A 19,411-nucleotide genomic window follows, 5' to 3' on the forward strand; every position below is an offset into this window, starting at 1 on the left:
ACTTCACAAGGAAGGTTTCGTCTGTTGGGGCTCATGGTTTGTCTGAGATGCAGCAATCCACAGCAGCCAGTAAGACAGAGACTTAGTCCAGGGACCCTTCAGCGAGCAAGTCACGTGTGTTGTTCACCAGCCCACGTGAACCATTCAGTAAGAAATGTTTGAATCGTAGGTGAAAAGAACAGGGAATCAGTGGATGAAAGCAAAACGCATAAAATGGGCTTCCTTCATGTTCCTGAAAGAAGCACAGAATTGACATTTGCAATACATTTGCGGGTCGGTGGCCGTTTGTGAGCTCGATCTGGTATGCCAGGGAAATAACAAACAGGAACTGAAAGTGCATCTTACACCCCAAATCCCTTGCCTGTCGCTCAAGGTTTGGCAGATTGGGCCAGAATCGATCTAAAGCCATTTAATCACCTATTAACTAAAATGATTAGAACCAAGCTGGTCAGGATGAAAGTATGGCGAGATTTTTTTTTTTTTTTTTTTCTGCTCTGTGTGCCTTAAAATGATTCTTTGGTCAAATGATGTGATTTCTCAGAGGTCTGTAAATATAAACCAAATGCAAGGTTATAAGTATTTACAGCAAGGTAGCATTTCCTCGCTAGAAAACTAGGTTTCCAGGTACCGGACCCTCCCATTGACATCGAATGCTTTTATAGTCCCTTTCCTCCCGTGGCAAAAAAGTGCTGGACATACAGAGAATACAGGAAAGAACAAAGGAGCAAATGAATCGATCCTCACAACACCCCTGTGAGGTAGGGAGGGATCGTTAAACCCATTTTACAAAGAGGGTAAACTGAGGCACCGCGTGGCAATGTGGTTTGGTCAAGTCCAACTGACAAATTACAAAAGCACAGCTGGAAACAAAGAGAAAGAGACAAGAAAGGTCTCCCAGCCCTGGCCACTGAACTTTATTTCAAAATATTAGGAAATTAAAAAGTAGCCCATAATTGCCTCTTTTGAAATTTAGACAAACCTTTAAAATATTCCATTAAAACATGTGTCTTTCGGATTCCTGTTGAGGGGAGAAAGGGCAGGCGACCAAATGGCTTTTCCTCCTCTCTCTAAGTGTGATTCCCGTGATAGATCGGGGATTCCACCGGGGCTCAGGCTCCAGAGTCAAGGGCATTCTCATAAGCCTCAAATAGTTTCTAATTTATGTAAAGCCCTCATGTGAAAATGAGCCCTGTTCTCAAACAGCTGCCCTAACAATCACTCTGTGTCGAGTAAGAAAGGAAGCAAGGTCCCCAGTAAAAAGTCTCATCGCTGTAGTGATAAGGGCAGTGGTGACGGCGTGAAATTCGCTTTTTGTAGCGTCTGAGAAACTGCAAATCAAGCTCGCAAGAATATCATATATATAATATATCAATATATACAGTCTATATATAAGTGTGCGTCTGACGACCATTAAGGCACCAAAGAGATGGAGGCCATGCCTTTCACAACTCAGTCTTTGTTTTCCGAGAGAAATTTCTCTCCCTCTCTCAAGTGAAAAATATTACTTCTATCAAATAGCGCATGACAGCAAATCATTCAAAAACAACAAATATCTTTAACTTAAGATAGCTGATTGTTTGGATGGGGGTGGAGGGTGATGGTGATATTATCTATAGTTTAGAGCTTAGACCCAGAGCTTAGAAGTAGCCGGACACAGCCAGTCCCACTGGATCAGACGGGCCAGTGACCAGGTGTTGTACACGATGGTTTTTTTTTTTTTTTTTCCCAGGGAAGCTGATGGCAAAACCTTACCATGACCAACAGAGATGGAGACAGCGAGAAAGGAAGTCATGTCTGGCACAGATTCTTCAGAAAGACTGGCTTTTTAGAAGTTCCTAGAGCCTTCTATACAGAGAACTGGGAAGAAGGACAGGGTAAGGCACTGAGGTTTAAACAAGTCAATGAGGAGATTATTCGGACAGTTATTCAGAATATGCATATGTATAGAATATATGTATATTCTGAATATATATATGTATACTCCGTTTCTTTGGCTGCTGTAGATTTTTTTAGAACCCATGCGATCATGGGAGTGAGTGGGCTGCACCTGACTGGAGAAGCTCGGAGTATATGAAGCAAAAAGCACAGGAACAGAAGGGGAAACACAATGAACGCACAGAAGCAGGTGGTGCTGGCGCCCGAGAAGGAGGAACATTTGTCAACTAACGTTCGTTTGGCTCCTCTCCTGCTTTTCTCTGCCATGGTCCCAATATTTTAGTTCTGTGTTTGGTTTGTTTTTATTATTATTATCGTTATCATTATTTTCCGGCAGATGAAGAAATGACAGAACAGGATAGGTGTCTTATGGGTTTTGGTTTCTTCTTAGGCCTGTTTAATTATTTTTTCCTCAGTTGACTGTCGGCACCTGGCTCCTCTGTAAACTATACTCCTTGGCCTTCAGTCTCAGGTTGGCAATGCTGTTGGCCATGTTGACGCCCTGTGCAGGGCCACTGTTGGCACATGTGGCAGAGTAAGTAGCCATGGCACTGCGGGGACAAAGGACAACAGGCATTAGTTTCACGAAGCTGCAAGTCTGTGGCCCAGATGGATGCATCTCTGAGGATGGGGGCGGGCGGGGGCAGGTGGCTGGCCCGGGCGACCCCCGGGGTCCCTTCCGGCCCCAGACTCTGGGTCTAAGGCGCTGGAGGAAGGGTGGCCATGTTTTCAAGGGCAGGGAAAGCAGCGGGAGGGGAACGAGGCAAGGGACGGGTAATTTGCTGTGTTGGGGACAGTGAGTAATGATTTATTTCTGGGGTGAGAGAAGAAAGCTGCTTATGCAGAACGGCAGGTGTTTCATCAGATGACCAATTAAAACTACTTAATCCCTCTTCCTGCCTGGTCCCTGGGGGCGGGGGGAGCACTGAGGAGAGAAGGGGACGTTGAGAGAGAAGCGTTTTGCCTCCCTCACTCTCGGAAGCCGACTTTAATGCTAACACATTTTGGATACTCAGTAGATACCATATTAAGTCGTGTATTTGAAGAACCAGCTAAACGTCCCAAGGTAACTTTTCTGCTGTTCTTCCTTCAGTGGTCGACAGCACCAAGCGCTGCCAGATCGAGAGGCTCCGTCCCGAACGGCCCTGATCTTGTAACTTCTCAGAAGTGCTCGAGTAGCTCTGTACCCCGCCTTTGGGACCATTTCTTTTGGAAACGGTCAAATCTCCCAGATAAATTGGCAAAGGCTTCAGTTTCAGGATTCCTGACCTGTTCCCAAATGTCCACACCGCTGAGAAAAACCTGAAGTTCTGTTTTTCATTGTCAGAACTGTAATTAAGACCTAGGAACACCACTGGGCAGAAATTTGTAATTGATGGTTTACTGTTAATTGCATCCATGCATTTCTTTTAAAGGAAAAAGTAATGGTTTCTTAGACTTGGATGCAAATTATGCATTACTTTATATAAACGGTTAAAAGGGAACTCATTTTAATTAAGTGAAAATGTTTCTAGTTGTTTCTAAGATTAGCAAAATCCTTTGCAACGGGGGGCTGAAATGAGATAGACTTATAAATGGAATGACATTGCCTGCATTCCGATGTACTTTTGTCAGCCACACAGGAGTTTGCGGTTCTGGGGATCAAGTGACAGACCAGAAAGAGAGAAAACTAAAGCTACTCTACAAATAGGGAAACCATATTACTAATACTTATTTGGGACACCACACAGTCACGATGTGAAGACCCACAATAGCCTATTTCAGCTCAGTTACTAGTAATTAACCCAGGAAAATTAGCTTAAAGAAATATAATTAGTCCCAGATCACCAGGTCTTTCCAGAAATACACATCCTTAATTTAAAATCTTTAAATGTGTGTGTGTGTGTGTGTGTGTGTGTGCATGTGTGTGTGTGCATGTGTGTGTTCGTGAGTGTGCTTGTGTGTGCGTGTGTGTCATATGGCAGAAGCAGCCTCGGAAGGGTTCCAGAAGATTCCTACGTGCTTCTGCTGCGTTTTTGCCTGCTTCCGTCTTACTCATTTCTAGATAGATAATCTTAACCGTCTACACAAAGTCAGGTTCTCCTAGAGCACCCTGTACTTCTCCTCCTGGCACCTATTTCATTCAGCTCCTCAGGCTCCACATATCAGACACCACGTCTGCCTCGGTCTCCACTGCCTCCCCACGTAGAGTTAACCTCGTAGCCGCCAGGTATTTGGCATTCAAGAAAGTATTTAAATGAATAGATGAATAACTGAGAAATATCTAGATACAATATGATTAAACAGATTCCAGCTCAATGTCATTTTTCTCTGTCATCCTGCTACAAATAATGATTTCTTAAACTATTTTACCAGTATGCTTAGATATTTAGGAATTAGTCCTTCTTATTAATTTTGGTATCTTAATAGAATGAACAAAATCAGAAGGTACATGACAAAGGCAGAGGCTGATGATGATATAGTCTCACATCCATCAAAAATATCTTTTAACAGGAAAAAAATGAATGAATATTAATGTTAGTTAGACTTTAGAATATACCGTCACATCTACCACTGTCTACCAAAGACAGAGAAAGAAAGAGTCCCCAGTTAAGGTAGATTTCAATTAGGGGATAAATGACCAGAACAACCCATTAAAATAAAATGAGTTTTTAAAAATAATATACCAAGAAATTTCATTTATTTTTCAAATCCACATACATATAATCATTTAATGCTTATACGAATTGCATACTTCCATTCCAGGCCCTACCAGAAATACATGTGAATCCATAAATCCCATATATTCAAGAAATTTCTAGGATACACTGAAATCTAAGATTTCAAAGAAATCAAAGATCCAAGTAGGTAAGAAAAGAGAATTAAGCCCTGAAGAGGGTGCATAGTATCATTTAAATGCAGAGGAGAGAAGCTGGAATTGTGAGTTATCTGTATTATTTGTTAAGTACTGAGAAGGACAGTGAATGACTTAACGAAAAAAATTCTCTAATAACTAATAGTGACTGTCATGGAGCATTGTGCTTTTAAGTACTTGGCCTGATTTTCTGAGGGATATGTTTTCTATCCTTTGAGATTCTAGACAAGCAAAGTCCTATTTAATAGAGATTCTCTCCTTTATCTGATGATCAAAGGTGTGGTCCATTTTCCTTAGCAGAAAAAGGGAATTAGAACATCGAAGACATGGTTTGCTGAAAATACTGTTATTATTTTCTAGAAACGTCCACTATAGTTGCGATTTCATTGTTATCTATCAGAGAACCACTTTTGCTGTACGTACTGCATAGCTTTCTAATACCATCTGATGTTCTCGTCTGAAGACTTAATATGGTGACGCGTTTCTTAGAAATACTGAGCTACTCTCTCCAGGGCAGGCCAGATATTAACATCCCAAATGAGATGAATGTTGACCCACTGTGGGTTCCATTTTGCACAGGAGATTGGGTTTTGTCTGAGATATTTTCCCTTAAATGGCAGGCTGTTTCCGGATTGAGAACAGCATCCAGTGGGTTATCAGGACACCGCTGTATTAGTGAGGCCCTGACTTGTAGGTGGCCTCAAGCCAGTGAGCATGAAGGTGAAAAAGCAGTGGATATTCACAAGTGAGTTTTGCTTAGTACGTGATAACGTTTTCACTTGATAAATGTTCAGGAAAGTTAAAAACTTTCAAAAATTGATCTAATTGACCCCATAAGAAGTAAAATAAAGAAGAGAGTCTAATTTACAGCCTCTTAACAAATGTTTAGACTATCTAACTCTGCGAGTAGAGACTACAGTGAGATTTGAGCGCAGACTAAATAATTACGAGTAGTTTGACATGAGTCTAGTTAGTCTACTTGAACTATAAGTGCCATGTAGGCAAGCAGGAATCCGTCCTTTGACACACCGGTGACAAGCGAGACTTGGTACAGGACAGAAAAGACAAGAGCTAGTGACTGAGTACTCCAAGGGCAGCTTAGTCGGCTTAGTCGTGCTTTAAAAACGGCATTAGAAGTACGATGGAGAGGACCCACTTGCAAAAGTGACAACAGATGCAAGAGAGCCCCTTGAGTGGCTGCCAGTCAGATCGTTCCTGACCACCTGTTTCCAATGTCATCAAAACTTCTAAAGCTCCGTGTTAGGAAAAGAAAGAGAACTCCAAAATGTTTTCTCACAAGACAGAAAACTTGGTTTTCAACCAAGTTTACAGGGCATCCAAGCCCTATAAAGCGATCGCTTCTTGCTATGCAGGATTAAGCTTCCTGGGATAAAAAAGGTGAGATTGAAACTAAGTGATCTGTGTAGACTGAGCACGTGATAACACCGAGGAGCCGGCTGCCTGACACCCGGACATCCTGCCGCCCGGTCTTGTTCAGGAGTAAGGCCCACCTAGTCCCCTAACAGGAGGCCGACATGAGTCTGGGGACCGGGTTCATAGAGTTTGGCCAAAGCGACATCTCCGTTTCGTTTTTAAGAATGTAAAGTTCTTTGCGTCCATGACCAAGAATCCACACTGCCGAATGAAAGACACCGAAGAATTAGAGGGAAAACTCGAATCTCACCTGCCACTTCGGCACTTCTACAGTGAGGCCTGCACAGAGCTGGCACAGCGAAGTCAGCCTGAAGTTTTTCCCTGACCTTATCTGGAGCTGCCTAACAGATGGAGCGCAGCCACAGCCGGCAGAATGCTCGCCTCCGGCCGGGTTAGGGTTCGCTTTTCACAGGGGACACGTCATCCCTGATAATCTGGACCTACCCCGAAATGTCGTGAGGAAGAATGCGTTAACGTCACCGCCAAACACCAAGGAACCATGGCAAACGCTGTACATGGTCCGACTTTAAAGCCAGGAAACGTACGGACATCTGGCCCTCCGCTTTCCGGTCACCCACTCCTGGTCACCCACCCTTGGTCACGCACCCCTGGCGTAAGTCCCACAGACTACGAAACGGTTGGGGAGAAAGGTGGGGGCGTGGGGAATGATAACACCTGACTCACTTTGCAACTCTAATTTTGTTTCCTATTTGGCCCTTTTGGACAAACGATGACAAACTGTTGGAAACTCCACTCCCATGACAGATCTGTCAGCCTGAGAAGTCTCAGTGCCTCCTGGACCCTAGGGGTTCCCAGCTCTGGATTTTTCCAAACGCTGCAGAGCGAGGTTTGCGACTCTGTGACGCCTGGAGGCCGCGGGCCTCTGTCTTAGGTTCGTTCTTTTGTTGGTTCGAGAACCAGGGAGGAGAAACTTCAGTGTGAGTTTTCCTAGGAAAATTTCCTTTTAAAGAGAAACCCCATGAATCTTTTGAAAGCGACCTTTTGTGATTCAAATAATCGTTTCTAACTTCTGTTTTTAAAGCTCGGAAGTTTTTTTTCTTTAAACGTGTATTCAGCTCTTAAAGCGGACACACTGGCCGGCAGTTCATCGGTAAGCCTTCGGTTTGCTCTGTGCGTTCAGGGGTGCTTCTGCCATTTTTACTGTTTCTTTCTACGGATGTTTTAGATACGAAGCTTTGCATTGCTTTTATTGTCTCAATGATTTTTGTATTTCTTATTTTGGAACGCACATTGCTCACCTATCGGTTCCAAATGCCCCTAGGAGGTATGTGATAGGAAAACTGACTAGTTCAGTCTTAGGGACCAGGTGACTTAAGAGATGGATGATCCAACTGGCCCGAGGGGCACCAGGAGCCAGGACGAGAACATAGTTCTTCCGACCTCCGCCCCAATCTCTACCGTCACCTAAAAGCCTCACTCATCAAAATATGCGGCAAGTGTCACCAGCTTGGTGGCACGTGAGAGCACGTTAGAGACGCAGATCCCAAGTCCCGCCCAGACTTAGGAAGCCGAGTCTGCGCTGTGACAGGATCTGGGTGATCCATGCGCCCCTGCTCTGGGCTCTCAGGCGACCGCTAACTTCACAGACACATCGTGTCGCAGCCGCGGCTGGTTTCCGGGGCCACTCCCCGCTCGTGGACCTGTCTGCTCTCGCGTCTAGGACTGCGAGCCCCGCTTGCTTGAATGCGCTTGTTTCCCACTTACACCCTGCCCCCAGCGGCCACCCCCTTCCCCCTCTGACAAGTTACCTTTTCAGTGTCTTCCGTTAGAATCCGTTATGAAGCCCCTCGTGTAAACAACATCTTGGGAGGGACGAGGATCTATTTTTGAAAGTGTGAAAGGGAGAAATGAGCCAAATGCGTTCAGCAGAGTCGGGCAGCAGCGTGACCACGATCGATCGGAGGCGGGGAGCAGGAGGAGGAGGTTGGGGGGCGGGGGGGAGGACAAGGACGGCTGGCCTCCCTCTCACTTGTCCCTCGTCTTCTTTGAAGCCCAGCCCTCCCCCTGGAAATGGGCCTCCAGACTAAGACTGCAGAGCCAGCCCGTCTCTCCCTGTCTCGCACAGGAAAGGGCATCTCTGGGGAAAGGTTTCTAGAATGTTTCTAAAATAACAGTCAGAAGTCCAGACTTGGTTAATGGGCGCTGCCCAGGAGGCAGCGCCCTATAAGGCAGTGGGTCGTGAAGACGCTGGTGCTGGTGTGAGCCTTCGCTCACCTCGGGCAAACAGTCCTGAGCTAAGCAGTGGGTGTGTGTGCCACCAACGAGCTGCCATCCACTGGCTACGGGCAGATAAAGAAGACACCTGGCAGGACGGGGGGTCTGTGCTGGGGAAGGCTTTGCTCCTTCTTGAAACCCAGGTGCCTGCCTGCCGTCATCGCCTCTGACATGAACGGGGGTCATGGTGTGCTAAAAATAGCCTGAACCGGATGTCCCAGTTTGCCAGGGACGATCCCAGTTTGCTGCCTGTCGTTCAAGCCTTTCGCTCTCAAAGGTGTCCTGGTTTGGATGGTAAATGATGCAGCCACCACTCTGGGTGTAAAAGACACCCAGAGAAAACCTGCGTTGGCCATGTCCCATCCCGTAACTCTGACCACAATTGCTTCGAGCCTCGGTTTTCTCTCCCCTTCCAGGAGAGAGCCGTGGAAGTCAGCAGACTGCCCTGTTTGGCAAAGCCGTCCACTCACCATCCTGGGTGGCATGACCAAGCCACATCGGTCATCCCGGGGGAAATCCACACGCCTCAGGAGGTGGGGCCCAGCTGCAGGCCTGCCTCACTGCTCGAGACAGAGCCCGAATCAAAAGGGCGTGTTTACGTAGCTCCCCAGTCTTATCCTGTTTACTATTTCCAATGTATCGTAAGGGTTCATCTGAATGAAAAGGCGGCCGTGTGCGCTAACGTGCTGGGCGGAAATGGGGATGGCGAGCTCTGGTCTAATCTGCCTGCCGCAGGCTTACACTTGGGCAAGCGTTTGGTCTCTTCTTTGAAACCAGAGCGAGGACAGAGCTAGCACACAGGAGCGTTCCAAGGGTTAACCAAGAGAAATGCCTTTTAATGAATGTCGCTGTGAGTCAGCTAACTCGACACGATGGTACCGACAGAGAGCGAGTCCATTTTCCAGAACACGAAAGGTCTACCGTTTCCTCTGCTTTTCATCGCTTGTTTTTCTTTTATATTTTCTGAACAAGGCTTATATTTCCTACCAGGCTTCGAAATGTGAAATCATGAAGTATTTTGGTTCCAAACGTAGCAGAAAAATCTCCAAGTAACAGAATAGTTTTTTGCCGCTTTTCAAAATTAGTCAAAACTATTAACACTTGGTAATCAACATGGGTCAAAAACATTAGTAGTGATTAAATTACTGCTTTAAACCATCACTTTTCTACTTCTATCTGGAGATTAACTTATTCTTCATACAGAATATGAACCATCAGATTCTATGAATTTTTTAATTATTTTTTTACAAACTCTGTTTCCAAGAGAGAAATGATATAAAAGTATACCATGAAACAAGTAAAAAGTACTGGGTTATATAATTTTAAGTGAAAAGAACAGAATACAAAATAATATGTACACTAGGCCTACACTATATAAAACGTGGAACTCCGATTGCTGAGACAAACTAGTTACGTCAAGATGGTGGAGTTATGAGCGTTTTTTTTTTAAAAAACGTATCTAGGATTGCTACATAATCTTTCAAATTAAAATAGGACATTTCCCCTCCAAAGGCACGCATAAATTGCATATTAATAATTACAGTGAGATGCCCACATACGGAATATACAGGATGCAGGCACTGGGCTGTGAGCTTCTGCGGAGGTGCAGGTCACCTAACCCAATATAAATTCAGGAAGGATTCTGTCCCCACTCCTGCAGTACACTGCCTCAGCCTCTCACTGGTAGGGACCAGTTGACAGTCACCTGGATTATTTAGAGCTGGTGTGAAAAGCTCCTACCTGTGACCCAGGCAGAAAAGGGAGCAATACTTCCTGGTTGTGACCAGAGTCGAGCCGGAGACCTTGAAACATCGAGCTTGGGACCACATCCATGTCACAAGCCATTTACTGAGTCTATGAGCTGTCGCTCTCTATCAGAAAACAAAGCGGTCTTCCACGTATTTAAAATGGTAAAAAGTACGTGACTTCGCAGTGGTCTTCAAAATGTCTTTTTCTACGGGAGAGAATTCTATGGGAGAGAAGTCTAAGTCTTAAATAGGACATACAGATATGACTCATCTTTTGAAATCAGCAAGGCATACCATGTCTAGAGCAAAAAGGAATCTCGATTTCTTATGCATGGCGGCTCTATGTCCGGAGGCTGGAGTAATTCAGGCTAATTTCACAGTGGGGGCTTTAAAAGAGACTTCCAAATGCATTTATGGTGCTGTCTTTCAAGGAACTGACTGAGAACAGACAGAACATTTAGGCGAGGCCTTTTGCTTTGATTAGAGCGATCGACTTTTGAAAAGTATTTGAAAAATCACATCGGGAGTTGGCTTCAACTGGGGGATAATCTCCTATAATTACAACGTCTCCTTAAACAGTTAGTTAACCTTAACGATTAAAAGGTAACCAGAGCATAATAAATGCATTTATCAATAGTTCCTCCTCCGCTGCTGTCAGCTGGCGAGAACACAGAACCTGGATCTGGTTTCTGAGTGCGCTCAGGTTCAGGTTCAAATAAAGGCACTTCAGACTGACGACGATGCCTTTGGCACGTGTGTCCCAGCTCCCCTCTGGCGCTCGCCTGTAGCTTCCAAACAGCATAATAAATGGAGGTTCAAAGCCCCTCCGAGACACTGAAATAGTACTCTGTTATTTGCTTCTTTAAAATTGTTTACCTTTTTAATAGAAAAGTTTAGTGTAAATTATACATTGTGTTTATACTTAAAAAACCCCGCACAAACAAACTGACCCCCAAAGAACTTCAGATAAGTAGGTAAGAATCGGCAACAGAATAGGAAGGCATTTTGGATCATAAGACAACCCCACCTACTAAACAAAGAGCTATGGCCATGAAACTGAGCTGAACGATCTTGGATTTTCTTTCCTTCTCTGTCTGTCTCTGTCTCTCTCCTTTCCTTTCCTTCCTTCCTATTTCCTTCCTTCCTTCTTCAGCCACAAATTCCTTCCTTCCTTCCTTCCTTCCTTCACAGCCTTCCTTTTCTTCTTCCTTCCTTCCTTCCTTCCTTCCTTCATTCTTCCTTCCTTCCTTCCTTCCTTCCTTCAACTCCTTTCTTCCTTTTACATCCTTCCTTCCTTCCTTCCTTCCTTCCTTCATCCTTCCTTCCTTCCTTCCTTCCTTCCTTCCTGCCTTCCTTCCTTCCTGCCTTCCTTCCTTCCTAATTCAAAATCAGTTTTCCTATGAAGTTTGCCTTTGGACCTACACTTAGAGCCTTACAAATTAAATTACCACTTGAGCACGATAAAACCAATCTATCTTAAATTTGGAAATGGAGTAAAGTTTCATTCCAGAATGGGTGCAAGAGGGGCTCTGAGCGTGGCTTAACCATCTTTTTTAGATTTTCCCCCCATCTTGGAAACCTTTGCGACAGTTCCTGAGTCCAAGAAGAGATTGCTGTTGGCCCGCCCCTCTCTCTTCTGCCCCAGACCCTGCTCCTGGGGCCACTAGTAATCTCCCGTGGAAATCTGGAGGCGTCAGCAAGTTGAATGTCTCTGAAGAGGTTAACCCAGTGAGAAGTGTCAGCCAGCTGCACAAGCAGCTGTGGACGTGGCCGACGGCTGAGGAACACGCGGAAGCGGAGCAAGGGGGAGTGGGCCGGTCATTCACCTGTACGGAGAGGCCGTGCCCCAGGACAGATAGTCGGTGGGCCTCGGAGCAGGGCGGGGTACAATGGGCTGCTCCACGGCAGTCACGTCTCCTGAGTAGGATTTGAGGAGGGAAGCGTTCTTATTGGCCAGCATGGCTCTCTCGTTCCTGCGGAATTTGGCTCTTCGGTTCTGAAACCACACCTGGAAGACGGTCGGGGGGAGAGAAGGGCGTGAAGAGGGAGAGGAGGTCACGTGGGCCAAGTCCCGGGCGGTCTCCCTGAGTAACGCCTTCCCACGGGAGATGCAGGGGAGGTGGGGTCCCCAAAGTAGACCCTACAGCGAGGCTTGAAGGAGCCCAGGGTGGGGAGGGAAGGACGGAGAAGACGGGCAAGCGCTGAGGAGTGTGCCGTGAAGGCAGGTCCCCTGGGGTGACCAGCTCCACGGGGCGGCAGGACTAACTGTGGGGCAGCTGACAGGTCACACGCTGGCCTGTCCTCGCCAGTGTGGATTAACCTTCCAGCACTTCTGGCCTGCTGAGCACAGGCCAGCCTCCCGAAGGCCGAGAGAGACGTGTGTGAAATGGAAATGAAGTTTGGAAGTGGAATGGGGTGCATTCGATTGTGGGGTTTGAGGGATACGGGCACTGCCGACAGCATCACCTGCTACAGCTAAGAATACGCCCACCACGCATTAAGCGCTGCGGGGGCTCGGGCCTTCCACGAGCACATACGTGCATTATTTCTAGTTGTCGTAACAAGTCCATATATTAGGTTTTATTATTTCTATTTCAGAGTTGAGGAAACAGGGTCAATGAGATTAAGGAATCTGCTGAAGTTCACACAAATAATAAATGGCTGATTTTTTGAGCTCAAGGACGTCTGACTCCTAATGCTACAGCTCTTCCGGATGGTCGTGGATTTTATTCATTCATTCTTTCTTTCAAGAAATCTTTATGGAGCACCCACTGTGTTGCAGACTCTGTGCTAAATGCTGGGGACAGAGAGATGGGACTTACTCTCCGTTTGAAAGCAGCTCGCACACTATTTGAAGAAGACAGGCATGCATATTTGAAATGCTGCAAAGCAAGAGCTGGGTGTGATTCTAGAAACGCCCGACAAGGCGTGAGAGAAAGGAATTCTGTGGCACAGAGTGGGACAGCTCCGGGGGGCAACATTCACAGCCGATGCCACAGACTGGTGGCCGTGGGAGGCCGGGCTGGACGTCAGGAGGCCGAGTCTGGACACCGTCTGCCTGGCTTTGCAGCCTCCCAGCTCACTTGTTTCTAGTGTGCCCTTCTCGTTGCTATGGGAGTTATCGATTTAATGCAGACGTAATCACGGTGGTGCCCTGCTATCGACTACCCATTGGGTCCCCATTACCCAGAGAGGACGATCGAAATGTCTGAGAACAGAACGAAGGCTGTTCAGGGCTGAGCCCTTTGTCCACTAACCCGGCCACAGCCTGAGTCACTCGGACCTCGTGCACTGGCCTGCCACCCCGGCCTTAAGACTCCTGACGGATTCGGTGATTTCACACCTACGTACATTCACGCCGAGTGTGTCCCTCCGCCTGTGACAATCCTTCCCTTCGTCCAACTGTCAAAAGACATGCTTTTCACGATTTGACTTTAACATCGCCTCTTTTATGAAACGTTGTCATGGAAAGAACATGACCTTAAAATCTAACGGAGTCGGATGAAAATACTGGCTACACCACTTTAAAGATTTGTCCTGGGATCGTAGTTTAATTTCTCTGATCCTTTGTCTCCCAATCAAATGGAGAGAGTCATACCTCCTCACAGGGTTGTCCAGAGAGTCGGCACAGCTGGGCTGCTTGGCACGTGTGTCACCTCTCTCGTCTCCAAGCAGATTTGATCGTTCCTCCCTCTGGTCTGTCACTAATATTTGTTTTGTTCTGTTTTGTGGATTTTTTTTAGTTGCTAATTCTTGACCATTTCTTTAGTGTAGGAATTATCTTACTAGATCATGACACTGTGACATGCACATCTGTCTTCTCTGTCCTCCATCCTTAAGGGAGGGCCAGTGTCTTATCTATTCCCAGAAAACCAAACTCGGTTCCAAGAGCATAATAGGCGGTTGCTAAGTGTTTGAAGGAAGGAAAAGTAGAGGGAAAAGGTGAATTGTACAAAGATGATGAGATACGGCTTTCATCCAAGAGGACGTCGCCGTCTAATCGGGGAAGCTGGCCCGCGTCCGACTCAACACGATACGTGTCGTGTTGTGATAAACGCCCTGCGTGTACTGAAGGCCAGAGCTGGAAGGGGGTGGGTCGTGGAGAGAGTGCTCGCACCGGACACGCTCAGACTGGAAGCCGTTAGCCCATGGCGGGCGGGGGGAGGAAGGTAAAGGGGTTTCAGCATATGAGAGACACATTTAATTGTTGTGGTCAGGCCAAAATAGCCCCAACCCAAAAACTGTTCTTTCGCTTTTTTTTTTTTTTTCCATTTCCAACATTGCCCTGTCCAGGGTTCCTTGTTTAAAATTCAGATCACCACAGCAAGTGACACTTTCAGGTACCATGGTGATTGGTCTAAAGTTATTCCTTACAGAGCTGCAGGCCGAGCCTGGGGCATAAAAGACATGGGGGTTTGAAAGGGGAAAAGAAGGGGCTTTGGAATAGAAACAGGCGTTTGGAGAGCTGTGGCGAGGGGCACAGGGGAGGGGACGTGGCAAAGCCAACCGCGGAGCATTGTCCCTGTGGCCACTCCCACCTGAGTGAGGGACTGCCAGGCGGCAGTGAGCACGCCTCGCTCGTGCCTGCTCCTAACCTGTCCTCGGCGTCACACGGCGCCCAGGCACCTTCCCCCTATGTCACCGACATGTTTTTCCCCCTGGCGAATGCTTCTAGCTGAGGTCCTAGCTTCCCATGGGGAAAGCCCTGGCTCACTTTCTCTTCCGCCGAGGGACCTCCAGGACCCTCTCTCTCAGCTCAGCAAGCGCCCCTCCAGCGGACGGTGCTCCGTGGCACAGAGCTGCCACCTCAGAGCCCCTGGAGTCGCTCGGGTCCCTGGAGGGCTGGAGCCTCACTATTGGCAGAAAGAAGTCCTTCCAGCCCAGACTGAACGCAAAAGTGCCAACAATAATTTCTCCAGGAAAGCTAGACAGATTTGGCCTGCTCCCCTTATCCGAACACCGTGGAAGACAGAAAGATGGTGACTCAGCAGCAGAGACAGCAAACGCTACTGGAAAAAGCATCTAGCCAGGACCCTCATTTATTCAGTCTCCTGCGGTACTTAAAAGCAGGAATTCTGGGAGTGCGGGTCTGCGTTCAAATCCTAGTTCGGCCACGTCCTAGCTGTCTGAGCTCGGGCAAAATACTCTAACTGCTCTGTGCCTCAGCTTCCTCATCCGCAGGATGAAGGACACTGGCCACCTCACCGAGTCAGCGTGAGGATTAAACGGACTTGTTTCCATGGAGAACTCAGAACGAGACTTGGCACATCAGGGCCCAAGTGCTGGGAGTCATGTCATCATCGTCGTCAGCACTAATCTCGGGTGGGATTATTTCTGGCAGTTGACGTGCCGTGCCATCAACGCTGCCAAGAACCGCTGTCCTCTCTTTCCCTCGTGTGCCATGTCCGACCCTTCTTCACGTAAAGCTCAGAACCGTCCACGTGCACGTGCTCTCACACCGTCCCTGAGGGCAAGGTCTCGTGGGTTCGCTTCCCCCGCCCGCCAGTGTCCATGACTGTGTGTGTTTATAACGCGTTTCTTGAAGGTCAGGGCGGGACACTGGGCCGGGGATCAGAGAGTTCATCTCTTTGGCCGCCCTGAAACTCAGAGTGGAATCTAGGGGCGCGGAGTCCAGCGCAGAGCTGGACGGAGGCCGGCAGACCCGAGGCGGGCGGGACCGCGCCAGGCAAAGCCTGCCCCACCGAAGGGCACTCGATTTCATTTAAAAAACACTCTGCTGCCCCAAGAAATGCAGCTAGAAGCTGGCTCTGTCCTCGTGCTGCCCGCCTATGATCCTTACTGGTGCCCGCTCCAGCTGGAAACCCACGACTCGCGTTTGGTCGTCGGAGGCGCGTGTCCCCGAGGGGGGTGGCCGCGGTTACCTGCACTCTGGCCTCGGTGAGGTTCACCCGGCGGGCCAGGTCCTCGCGCACGAAGGCGTCGGGGTAGTGGGTCCGCTCGAACACGCGCTCCAGCGCCTGCAGCTGGCCGCTGTTGAAGGTCGTCCGGTTCCGCCGCTGCTTCCTCTTCTTCTTCTCCTCCGAGCTCAGCTGGTCATCTGGAAGAGAAGACGCGGCCGATCAGGTGCCAGCGTTGCTGGGTGCCGACAGCCAGCTCTCGCCTCCTGTGCTCCCATCCGGATCGAGCCACCGGAGCCAGACGCCGCTCGCTACCTGCGGGCGTGGCTCGGGCGCTCGCAAGTCCCCAGGCCGAGGACCCCGGCAGCTCCCATGCCTGGCTGTGGCTTCGAAATCTGGGACCAGACCTGAGCTGTCGGAGGGACATGTCTCGCGTGCTGTTTGAAGCCTGCTTTGTCAAGGACGCTAGGACACTGCTTCCCCAGAGACGGGGAAGAGGAGCAGGTTGCTTTGGACCTTATTTGTCCTTGACAATATTATGTTCGTTCACATAGTTTCGTAATCCCAGGAGAACGAGCATCCCCTGGTTCCTAAACACAAATGCAGCAGCACAGAGGGAAAACCCGTTCAGGCGGATGAGAGCGGTTCCTGTTTCATCGTGCGTTCCCCTGGCAACAGCCAGCAATTCCCGCCTGCACCTGCCCACGACCCATGCTGTCACTGAGGCAGGCTTCGGGGCCTCAGCCTAGACCGGGATGAGTGCTGCAGCCCCATCACCCTCAGCCGGTGGTGGCCCGGGCCTCTCCCTGTCACACTGTGAGACCTCAAGAGCAGGGAACAGAACGGAAGGATCTCTGAAACAATTTCACCCCAAAATTGAGTCCCCGGGCCCTAAGATGTTGGGGACCTCTGGAGATGCCATGTCTTCACCTGTCAGGTTCCCTCCGTGGTTTTCTCTGAGCCCCCCAGAAGCACCTCGGCCAGCTGGTCCCCCAGCCTGCCCATGGCAGTCAGACAGAGGTGCAGTCCTGACCGGCACCCCGACTCGCCCGGGCGGGCATGACGGACGCATGAAGCTGAGCGGGATACCAGCGGGGCTGACACCGCCGCCGAGCCACCACCCTGAGGCCAAAGCCACTGCAGAGCCTGTGCAGGGCACAGAGATGGACACGCCGAGCGGCTGAGGCCCGAGTCACGTGCCCAGCCTCACGAACTGGGCTCACACTTCCAGTAGCGCTCCCCAGAGAGACGCGGCCCGAAAGAAGACATGAGGGAGGATGGAGAGAAGGGAGAGCTTGGCCGCTCCCTCCACGTTAGAGAGAAAGTCGCCGTCGGCCACTTCCCTAGCATGTGAGGTCTGCTCGCCTCTGCGCCCAACACACCCAAGGAAACCGCTCGCACGAGTCACGGCGTCCTAAGGACAGTGACGCTTGCTACTATTCTTACGACAAATCGAAGGTCTGCCCAAGATTTGGGAGAGGATTCGAAGGGCAGCTTAAATCCAGGGGCGCCTCACCGGGCCCCCTCGGTGCCTAAACACCCAGGCCGCAGAGTCTCTATGAGCAGAGACCCCTTCGTGATGACAGCCGCCTCTCCAGGAACGCCCTTGGAGCTGAGGACAGAGATGGCGCGTTTCCTCTGGACATTGCAAGCACCCAGATATATTAAGTGCTTGTTGAATTTGTTTCCTGGGAAAATGGGGCACTTCTCTTTAAAAACTGTTTCTGTAGAAAAAAATCCCACGTGCTCTCAACCATTCTCTCGGCTTCACGGTTGGTCACGGCCGGCCACCTCCCCGGCTTGATGGTACCCTAGCAAGGAATTCTGCCTCGAAGCCACTGTGGGGACACTCCCAATAGCAGTGGCACCTTGAGAATAGAGTCCATTTAATCTGCAGCCTCTCGAGGCCTGGAATATTCCAACCAACACTCCGATTATACCACTATTTAGGTATTAGCTAAATCCGTCTACAACGACATCAGCACTAGAATTCAAACACCTAGGACCAAACACTGTCGGGCGGCTGCCTTGAACTTGTATTCTTCCTCCTATGGAATATTTGGAGGCGTTCCTGGTGTGCCCATTGCCCTTCCTACATTTCTTTGTCTGCAGTTCTGTATGTCTTGCAGTCCAGGTCTGTCTCGGTCATCCAGGCCTTTGCGATGGCGCCAAACCCTGCATTTCACGCTCGCATTACACAGAAGTCTGCAAAAAGTCCTTTGCTTGCATACCCACCGCAGGTGGAGACCAGCGAGACAGACCGTCGGCTATTGTTTTTAATCACGTAAGGGAAATCACTTATTAAGCCAGTCACTTATTAAGATGTGTTTTCTTCTCTCAGAAGAAAGAGCTTTCTCAGGTATAACCACAAATCTAAGGCCTTTACGCTGTTCTGTGAGCCCGTTTCCTCTTGTACCGCCAAACTGTGATTGAGAATAAGAAAATCTTATGTTTCGTTCTTAATTCTACAACCTGCTACAACAGACTCCCTTTGAAACCTTCCACCGTTTGCTCGGAGCCCACTGACTGACCGTCCACCACAAACCACCAACGGCCGTGACGAGGAAATCGGGGAAATGGAGAATTAGAGTTTATGACAGAGATAAATAGCTACGATGACCTGAAACAAGTTTCTCGGTGAACGTTCTCGTTGTTTTTAACAAAGGAAAACCCCAGGCCAGATCACGCTGAAGGTGAGAAAAGACACACGAATGACAGGGGTCCAAGGAGCCTGCGTCTGGCAAATGTCCTTCAGAGTGTGAGTGTAACAGAAAGAGACAGTGAGGGGCCAACAGAGGCAGCTTGAGTGGCAGCCCGGCTCGTCTGTCTTTGCTCATGGATCACGAAGTGTGAGCTTCCCGTTTTCCCCCATGGACACCCACAAACAGGACCCAGTGCGGCCTCTCCACAGCGTGAGAGAAAACGTCAACACTGCAGAGAATTACAAATGGGCGGGGGTTAGGGGTGGTCTGAAGGAGCTGTGAGCAGCTCTTTATCAGAGTCTGGACTCCGCACGGGAGAGAAAGCAGTGTATGTTGATCATCGTCAGAAGATCATCTTTCTTGTGAAAACGGCTACCATGAAGATTGCTTCTGAAACACGCCATCCAAGGTTACTGGCACCCAGCTGGGCGTCAGGAAGCACCTCGTGCCGAACCCCGAAGTGGGTCGGATGCCCCCACGCTGCGGAATAACCACGGGGGACATCCGTGCATCCTTGTCAAAATCGTAACGTTTCCAATCCAAGGGGTTTGTGGACTTTATGGATGATTGTGTTTGCGTGTGCTGTGCATGGCTGAGCAAATTACTAGTATGAAGTTATCGACACGCTTTCTAATAAAAAAAAAA

At 48.7% G+C, this 19,411-nt stretch overlaps 1 protein-coding gene across 3 annotated transcripts in view; it reads right to left on the reverse strand.

The window, feature by feature from the left end:
• Positions 1 to 470: 470 nt before the first annotated feature.
• The window catches only part of PRRX1 (paired related homeobox 1), a 74,277-nt gene continuing 55,336 nt past the window's right edge, over positions 471 to 19,411 (reverse strand). The window contains exons 2-5 of one of the 3 annotated variants that reach the window (XM_039881621.1): positions 16,089 to 16,264; positions 12,033 to 12,214; positions 7,993 to 8,064; positions 471 to 2,486 (exon numbers count right to left, since the gene is read on the reverse strand). In XM_039881621.1, coding sequence (XP_039737555.1) covers positions 8,010 to 8,064; positions 12,033 to 12,214; positions 16,089 to 16,264 — 413 coding nt within the window. In that variant the 3' untranslated portion in view covers positions 471 to 2,486; positions 7,993 to 8,009. Of the gene's footprint in view, positions 2,487 to 4,598; positions 6,425 to 7,992; positions 8,065 to 12,032; positions 12,215 to 16,088; positions 16,265 to 19,411 lie in introns of those variants that run through there. The other 2 variants (XM_039881622.1, XM_039881623.1) reach the window with 2 other exon arrangements.

The sequence above is a fragment of the Pteropus medius genome, unplaced genomic scaffold (assembly GCF_902729225.1).
Source record: "Pteropus medius unplaced genomic scaffold, Ma_sr-lr_union100, whole genome shotgun sequence".
NCBI lineage: Eukaryota > Metazoa > Chordata > Mammalia > Chiroptera > Pteropodidae > Pteropus > Pteropus medius.